General features: G+C 44.7%; 1 protein-coding gene across 1 annotated transcript; it reads left to right on the top strand.

Moving 5' to 3' along the window:
• Positions 1 to 1,577: 1,577 nt before the first annotated feature.
• atxn1a (ataxin 1a) lies at positions 1,578 to 7,777 on the top strand (the record flags this gene model as incomplete). The annotated part of the gene is made up of 2 exons (XM_083899457.1): positions 1,578 to 3,437; positions 7,175 to 7,777. 2 exons carry the CDS (start codon positions 1,578 to 1,580, stop codon positions 7,775 to 7,777), a joined length of 2,463 nt encoding a protein of 820 aa, XP_083755583.1.
• Positions 7,778 to 9,306: the final 1,529 nt, after the last annotated feature.

Genomic DNA, 9,306 nt, shown 5'->3' with positions numbered 1-9,306 from the left:
TAACTTTGGCCTCAGACCTTGTTAGCTTGTTTGCTGTTTCGTGCAAGGTTGTACTGTCGCATGCTTTTGTGCACGACTTGGAGTGTTTGTGCGTGTGTGTGTGTGTGTGTGGTTGCATGTGTTCGTGAAGTTGTGCTGTGCGTCAGGAAAAGAACATGTGTCAGCATAATTGAATATGCCCAGGTTTCAGTGTCGGAGTGTGTGTCTCTCTCTCTGTGTGTGTGTGTGTGTCTGTCTCCAGAAATATCTGTACAATATTTATGAGATTCACACCAAGCTTTCCATCTTTCGCAGCGGGGGGTCCTCACTAACAGATGGCACCCTGATATACTCGAACATACAAACACATGGTTCGCACTCACATAGAATTCAAGGCTGTGTAAACACTGTTCATGAGAGTATTTGCCACAGCGGTGACCCCAATATCGATTGTCGGATAGAGTTTTGAAATGTGCTTACGCTTTTGGCCAATGTTTGTTATCTCAGTATATAAATGTAGCTCTACGGCTGCATGTTGACCTTGTACATTTCTTCTCGTGGGCTTCATTGTGGCTCATGGCGTCTTTTTCTATCCTCCAGAAGATTCGAGGTCCTTTCAATTACCAAAGAGCAAGTTTGCCCTCTTGAGTGTCTCGTTGCCTAGCGTCCTTGTGTTTGTCAATGGCCTTGTTTTTTTTGTTATTCTGAAAACTCCTGTTGATGCAGGGCATCTTTTTTTTTGGGCTCGTGGCCTGTTTGTTTGACCTTCATCGCTGTAAATGTACGGCTCAACGGTTTCTCCTCCTCTTAGAATCTTATCGTTGTGCTTCTGAATCTCTTGGTGCAGAGCATCATTGTGCTCCTCCATGCCTTTTTTTTTTTTTTTTTAATTTTATGTGCTGTTTTTTTTAATCACACACATGTTGATCGGCATCTTTCTGTCACTGAAATTACTTCTACAAATGTGAGATACATTTATATCGTGGTCCTTGGTGCCACTCCTCTCCGGATAAACTTTAAAGATTAGTCATCACGACCCCTAAACACCTTTCTCTTTCTCTCCCACAGGTTTCTGCTGCATGTGGGCAGGCTTGTTTTTGCAAGGAAATGATTCCGCATGAAGTGCAACGCACTCGGCCCCCTGTCGTCCTCGGCGGCAGCAGCAGGTGTGATGTCATAACACTCTCCCCTGCCACACTGAGCTCACTCTTCAGACGCTAAAGACCCCTGGACCGAACAGACCGCCTTACCCCTCCCCTCTAATCTACCCCTCCATATCTTTCTCTCCATCTTTAATCTTTCCTCACCTACTCTTAAGGGCCTGGATTTGAATTGTTATCTAAAAAAAAAAAAAGACCTCATAATCGATGGCCTTGACTAAACCTGGTCGAAAGACGAAGAGAAACAAGATAACAAAGGTTAATTTATAACTGATTAGAGTCGGACGAATGACAGAACATCACAAGTGAGAACAAAAGAAAGTCAGAGCAAAATAGAAAGTCAAGAGAAAAGGTGAACAAAAAGAAAGAAAAAGCTAAAGAACTCCAAAACTTGAGAGAAGATAACGCAAGTGCAGTCGAGGGACGTGAGGCGAAATCATGAAGTCCAATCAGGAACGCAGTAATGAATGTCTTCCCCCAAAGAAGAGGGAGATCCCTGCATGCACTTTACCCTCTGAAAGTCGCTCGCTCACCATGCCGCCTGCCAGTGACAGTCAGCGCTCGGAGAACATGGCCTGGCTCGCCAGTGTGGCTGGTAGGAATGAGAGCAGCATGGGTGTGCGCCGTAGCTCCAGTCAGTCTGATGGACCGCAGTATAAATCCCTATCCTCCACATCAGACTCTTCATCCTCCTCTTCATCGCTGAGGCTCGTCTCGTCCCTTCCCACAGTTTATACTCCCCCCTTGTCACAATCAACAGTCGGAGGAACTGTCCACTACACCCAAATGCCTCCTAATCTTCAGTTTGTAGCCTCACCTTATACTGCCCCATACACAGGCTACATGTCTCCTCAACTGCTCCCACCGCCTCCTCCGCCTCCCCCGCTCTCCTCTTCCTCCTTGGCGGCACAGAGACCCTCGCACACAGAGATGGCCTCTGCTCCTTCACAGGCCTCCAAACATGACCAGCACCGATCGTCCTCTGGGCGGACGTCGATGCCGCCTCCCCCCACCGACCCCGTCTTTCACCACGTTCAGATGTCCACGTCCCCGCGGACTGTCCCGTCGCCGCACCATCATCACCAAGGACGCATTCACCATTCTCACCATTCGCTGCACCCCCACCACACAGTGGGACATGGGATGTCCCAGGTTTTGGTGCAATACACAGACGGACCTAGCAGGAAAGAGGACGGCGGCTCCAGACACAGAGAGCTCCACAACGGAGAGCTGGAAAGGGGCCGGCGATACGGAGTATCTCCTGAATCCAGCCTCTCCAAGTCGGGGAGTAAAACACGGGACAGCCATTTGTCCTCCTATGAGGCCCGCCAGCTTGTTCTGCCCTCAGATTACTCTACTTATGATCCCACAGGACTCAGAACCTCTGTTATGCTCATGCAAAATAGCCAAGGAGACCACCACATGGTACCACCCAGACCCAGCCATGAGAAGCTGACAACCTCTGCCCCCTCGCACCTGGAGAAAGGTGGCATCATCTTGGGCAAACCTGTCAATCGCATAGCCTCCTCCTCCAGTACCACATCTTCATTCACATTTCCACCACCACTAAGTGTAGACAGTTTGAAAGCCGCTGTCAGTACGCTGTCACCACAGACTGTTATCCAAACCACCCACAGTGCCACAGAGGCGCTGTCAATGGGGCTCCCCTCCACCAATATCTACCCCCAGCCACCTATCATTGGTTATATTGCAGGTGGTAGTGGAAGCCAGCATACACCACTCAGCTACCACAGCAGCTTACATCAACACTTACTCATTCCTGGTGTCCAGCCAGTCATTATCCCTGTTAGTGGAGGTGGTGTCACCACAGTGGAACATGTGCCCTCATCTACCCAAACTGCACATTTTCCTCCCGCACTCTCGCACACGTACATTGCTCCCTCTGCTCCCAAAGATGACAGTCTGGAAACCTCCAGCAGCTCATACCACCAGGCCGCTTCAGCTGGAGTGGTCCAAGCACAGCTTCATCTCCCCATTGTCCCCACGACAACAGGACTGGCCGCCTCTTCTTCTTCTGCTCCTCCTCCTCCTCCGTCCAGTATGGCGGCGGCGGCGCCTCCATCACTCCCCCCGTATTTCATCAAGGGCTCTATTATCCAGCTGGCCGACGGGGAGCTGAAACGCGTGGAGGATCTGAAGACGGAGGACTTCATCCAGAGTGCCGAGATCAGCAGTGACCTGAAGATCGACTCGTCCACGGTGGAGCGCATCGAAGGCAGCCACACCTCACCCAATGTCGCTGTGGTTCAGTTCTCAGTTGGTGAGCACCGTGCACAGGTAAGGAACATGGAACACGTCACCATTTATAGATTTCCCTCAGGTTTTCTAAGATTAACTTTGGTAATAACATCCTGTAGCCATTTCACAATCTAACAGTACCTGTACACTTACCAAAATGTCTGTATAGTCTTTTATCAAGGCTAGTCATTTTCTCACTTAGTTGTAGTCGGTGAGTTGAGGATGAAGTTAACATATTTGAGGCAGGCTTGGCTCATAAATTGCGACAAACTTTCCAGTATTTTTCTGGAGTAGAGGGGTCAAACAGTATCAACTCATTAAGATGACAAGGCTAATGTTATATGTTTTTTTGAGTAGTGTACTTGAAACATCTTTTCAACCCTCAAAATCCATACAAATCTGTATTTCTATCAAAGGCAGCAGACCATGACACTGTCTGTTTTGTGGCGCTGCTGCAAAGTTTCACATAGGGTTTGACTTTGAAAAAAGCTTTACAGCTTTAAAGTCTCCTCTGTACTCAGTGAAATGACTCTTCCGTGTGGATCTGCTGGTCCTGCAGGTGTGCTTTTACTTTCAGGTATAGAATGTGTTGTTTGTGACGCATGCTACAGATAAAGGTGTTGATAAGATGTTCAGGAAGACTGAGAGCCAGAGGAAAAGTAAGACATAGAGAGGAAGAGGTGTTGTTTCACAGCTGATTGTTGTGTGGCATATGGAACAAAAAGGCTGGAATAAAAAGTGTCTTCGGGAAAGAGGATCAGTCACTTAATTAGAAATTGAACTGAAGCTCATGATCCCATGTTGCTCCCTTTCTCTTGTTATTGTTTGGATTGAGAGATGGAGAGACCCCTTAGTGCCAGTTTTTTTTACTGTACATATTGTGCGTTGAAATGCAGCAGCTCAGTCTTGCAGTGCTGTGTGCCAACATACACAAAATGACTTTCACCACCATAGTAATTACTTAAAAGTAGCAGCCAGTCATCCTAGCTTAGCATAAAGGCTTTCTGGAGTGTAGTGCCGCTTGCCTGCCAACATCATAACAATGACAATATTCTAGTAATTCAGTACTCTTCGCCAAAAAGATGTCTTCACCTTCTGTGGGAAACCACTGCTGGTATTTACACGATAGATTGTGTACGGCTTTAACAAACAAGATGTGCACTTAAGGTGTTTTGTGTAGCGTGATTTTTTTTTTTTTATGGTGGAGTAGAGCCTGTATCCCTTTTCAAGGCCCTTGAAAGTTTTTAAAAATCACCTTAAATAGACATGGGTCATTGAAAGTGCTTGAATTTTGTGTAAGAAAGAAGTTAACTTGATATTTCGGTAAACGTCTCCCTTGTTTGTTAAGACGCCACCTACTGTTTCATGCCCTGCGTTGCTTGATGTCGTAATTACTTCCACTGTCTCTCTCCACCGTTGACATGAGATTCCGATGCCGAACAATGAGCGAGTGACATTAAGCGAAAGAGAGCAAATTACCCTAATGTCTGGGAAATGCAAATTCCAACATCTCTGGGTCACCAAAGAAAATGACAAAGAATGACATGTCCAAGATCTCAAGGACAATCAGATGCAGGGCGTGCTGCAAATCAATAAAAGTGGACGCCGTGGGAGAAGCGGCTCTTACAAGTTGCCCTCGCGTCCTGTATTGTACATTTGGTCCTTGAATTTGATGAAATTAGTCCTGGAAAGTCCTTGAAAAGTCATTGAATTTGATGTCAGCCAAGGTGTGGGAACCTATAATCTTCAGTGATGTTTACTTACCTCTATAAAAACTGGCTGACCAGCCCGGCTTTAAGAATGACCTTTAACAAAAGCTCCTAGAGAGGCTTTATGTAAGCTGGTGTTATTAATGTTGAATGACACGAAGTGAGCTTTTCCCTTATTAATGACTCTTATATTATTTTTTGAATCTCATGGGTCTGTGCTATTCCCTCTGTAATTAAGTGCAATGTAATAGTTTGACGGTCATGGAACAAACATTTTCTGATTACAAGCTTTCCAGAGTTTCAAAGAATCGTGTGCCAAACTCTTCTCATCAGTTTTCCTGTGAAGTATTAATGAAATGGGAATCTGAATGTCTCAATTCCACATATATTGCTTCCATGCTTTAACCCATGCCTCAAGACTAAGTTAAACCTATATTAATGCTTTATTGACAGATAATATTTCACGTTCTGAAAGTTGAAATGGTCTCAAACATCTCTGAACATGAACTACTATGCCACAACGTCTTGTTTTCTGTCTCTGGAAGCAACTTTCACGTACTCTCACATCCACGTACACACTTCTCACTGTCTGCGTTGAAGCTCCATCATCTATTTCATCTGTATGTGCCATAACTCGTCCGCCCACACTCCTCTCTATATCCATCTCTCCTGCCCCTGGCTGCTCTTTGATACTGTACCCCACAAAAGCTGACCATCTTTCAAAGACTTACTCGTCTCTCATGCGCTCCCTCGGTGGCTCATCTTAGGGTTTTATTTTTTTCTCTGAGAGGTGGTAGCAGCTTTGAGTCCACGCTCGGAGAAGACGTACTCTGAGAAGTCGAAAATTATGTAATACGCGAGGGAAAAATGTTGCCTGACATTGGCTTTGAGAGCATTTGATGCATCTTGTGCTTGAATCTCTCTTGACATTGTTTCTCTCTTACACACTCTCTCTCTCTCTCTCTTCCTGCTCAGCCCACCGCCCTCTCTTTGTAAACGTCGTCTTTTCATCTCGTCTCGCTAACTTCATTCACACCTACCTTCTCATTCTCTCCTCACTACTTCAGATCGTTGTGCCTTTCATCTTTGTTCCTCTTCAGGTTTATTTTTCACTTGCTCTCGCCTTCATTTCTCAAAGCATCCTCTGCTCCTGTCTGTCGTCGCTTCATTCTTTCATACATGCAACTTTTTTGTGCTGATATTGTTCCGCTTTAGCAGTTAATCAGTTACCAAAGTGACTACACTTAGAGATAAAAGTGCTAAGTAGACGCGAAGAGGTTCTTCGGCTTGTCCTCATAGGAGAACCTTTTTTGGCTCCAGGTAGAACCTTTTTTATATATAGGAAAGGGGTTTTAAAGGGTTCTCTGGATCAAAAATGGTTCTTACTGGAACCATTAATGTTACCAAGAACCCTTGAAAAACCCTTTCATCAGGAAAGGGTTTTTCAGAAGCAAATGGTTCGAGGTAGAACCTCAGCCCTTGTAGAAAGACCCTTTTAGAACCCTTATTTCAAAGTGTTTTTGTTCTTATTTTGCTGCTGCTTAGCCTTTGCAACATTATTTATATGCAGCATCCTTCACAGGATCTGTCAAACAATACTATCAGACCTGAATGAGGAAGCATTTCTGTGTATACAGCAGCAGCTCAGGGGCGAGCGGGGACAAGACACATTAATGCCATTCAACTGAAACGTTCTGTGCGTGCTTCTTTGCTATTTTAAGGCATCGTGTTTAAAGCCAATCTCGCTTTTAACGATGCCATTTTGCTCTTGCCTCCAATTGTCTCGATGTAAGACGAAACACTTCCTGCGTGCAGTGCAGGAATGATGTCGGGTGACAAAACATCTAAACACTGCTAGACTAAGAAATACAGAAAGTAGATATGCACTACAGTTTAAAATAAACTCAATTCAAACCATATGAAACAATAGAAGACATTATACATGTATTTTTTCAGTGTTGCTCAAGGAGAGTACCAGTTCGAGTTAATTTGTCTCAATGAGAACATCTTTAATGTTAAACAATCAGAAATGATTATGTATTTTCTACTTCTTCCCCTCTCCTCCAGGTGAGTGTGGAGGTCTTGGTGGAGTATCCCTTCTTTGTCTTTGGCCAAGGCTGGTCTTCGTGCTGCCCGGATCGGACCACCCAGCTCCTGGAGCTGCCTTGCACCAAGCTCTCAGTGGGTGATGTTTGTATTTCTCTCACCCTCAAGAACCTGAGGAATGGATCTCTGAGGAAGACTCAGCCCCTGGAGCTGACCAACCCTGCCTCGATCACCGGCTCCGGTCACGGGCACCTCAAACCCCCCAGAGCTGTCTCTGACGCTCCCCACAGCAGTGGAGGAGGCTCCAGGCATGGTGAGCGGGAGAATGGCATCAGCCAGCGGGGGAATAGTGGAAGTGGGAATGGCAGCAGAGGGAGCTTCAGTGTGGAAAACGGGGATCTTGTGTTTGGGGGAAGGGGGTCAATTTCTAAAGGTCAGGTCACCAGCAGCACAAAAGCTGGCTCCACTAAGCCATCAGGTGGCAGGAAGCGGAGGTGGTCTGCACCTGAAGGTCGAAAAGCTGAGAAATCAGAAGAGGAGCCACCTTTGACCCTGCCCAAGCCTTCCTTCCTCCCTCATGAGGTGAAAGTCAGCATTGAGGGAAGGTCGAATATGGGCAAGTGAAGGCTAGTAGGACTGTTAATAACCCTGGGGATTTGGAAAAAAAAATCATAAAAGGACTCTACAAAAAAAATCAACAAAAAAACATAAATGCCCACATAATGTTTCATGTCTTGGTTTTAAAGTTTTTTTTGTTTTTATTTTTCTATCTTGAATACTGTACTGTAGAGGTAAATTTGACCCTACATGGAATCACCTTACATTAAGTCCATGTAGTTTATAACGACACATTTATGTCAGTGGGTTTGCTGTCACACAAAGCAATCGGTGCCGTTTTTTTGGTTGGTTTTAATGATGAGATGATTCATGGTGAGCAGGTTTGTGTGAAGTGTGCTAAATGTTGATCTGGACCTGTGCGGCACACGCGAGCAACGCCTGGTGACGCTTACGCGGCTGGCTGCACTTTAAAACGTCGTTATTTACACTGCCGTTCAAACGTTTGGGGTCACCTATGCAATTTGTTTTTTTGTTTTCCATTAAAAGTCAAACTTTTATTCATCAAAAGAGTTTCAAAATGAATAGAAAATATAGTCAAGACATTGACAAGATTAGAAATAATGATTTTTATTCAAAACAATCATTTTGCCCTTTCGTCAAAGAACCAGCAAAACTGTTTTCAGCTGTGCTAACATCATTGCACATTAGCAAACACAATGTACCATTAGAACACTGTAAATGGGCCTCTATACACCTATGTACATATTCCATTAAAAACCAGACGTTTGCAGCTAGAATAGTCGTTTACCACATTAACAATGTATAGAGTGTATTTCTGATTCATTTAATGTTATATTCATTGGAAAAAAGGTGCTTTTCCTTAAAACATAAGGACATTTCTAAGTGACCCCAATCTTTTGAACGGTAGTGTAAATCTCAAATCCTCTTGAATATTGAATAAGGACTCGCAAAGCAAATCAATATGGAGACCTGTTCCCACCACTTCTTGCCACGTTATTAGTTTTACACTGAACCACAGGAGAGAGATCATGTCCGCTGATCTGCAGCGTTAAGGAGTTGTGGGCAAATCGTAAAAAATGTAGAATTTGATAAATCAAGAGTGGTAGTGGGAGGGGAAAAAAACGTTATACTCGCTGTGTGCCAGAGCTGATCTGCGATGTCATCAAGCTGTGCCAGTGTGTTACACAACAGAGAGGGAACAACACTTGCTCTGTTCAGTTCAATGACAGTGGAGTCTTTGCTTTCATCTTCAGCATTTCTTTTCTTTTCTTTTTTGTTATTGTTATTATTTTATCGTAGACCCCCTCGTCTTCTATCTCTGCAGTTCTTTGTTTTCATCGGTTGTCAGAGGCCTTCACCAGAGGGTCAGCTTTGATGTGTAAATGTGAGACACCCTAACTAACCTATAGCGCGTTACGTACACACAAGTGCAAACTACACACTGGGTTGCAGAATGGAATGACTTTACACTTATTTTTATTTTTTAATTTTTTTTTTTTTAATGAGAAAAGCTGTGCGCGAGGAACCGAGAGAGTCTGCACGTCAACTCTGAGGAGATCAGGATGTTGCCAAGC

Source organism: Microchirus variegatus (genome assembly GCF_963457635.1).
Source record: "Microchirus variegatus genome assembly, chromosome: 13".
In the NCBI taxonomy this organism is placed as follows: domain Eukaryota; kingdom Metazoa; phylum Chordata; class Actinopteri; order Pleuronectiformes; family Soleidae; genus Microchirus; species Microchirus variegatus.
This window is presented reverse-complemented; position numbering and strand designations above follow the sequence as displayed.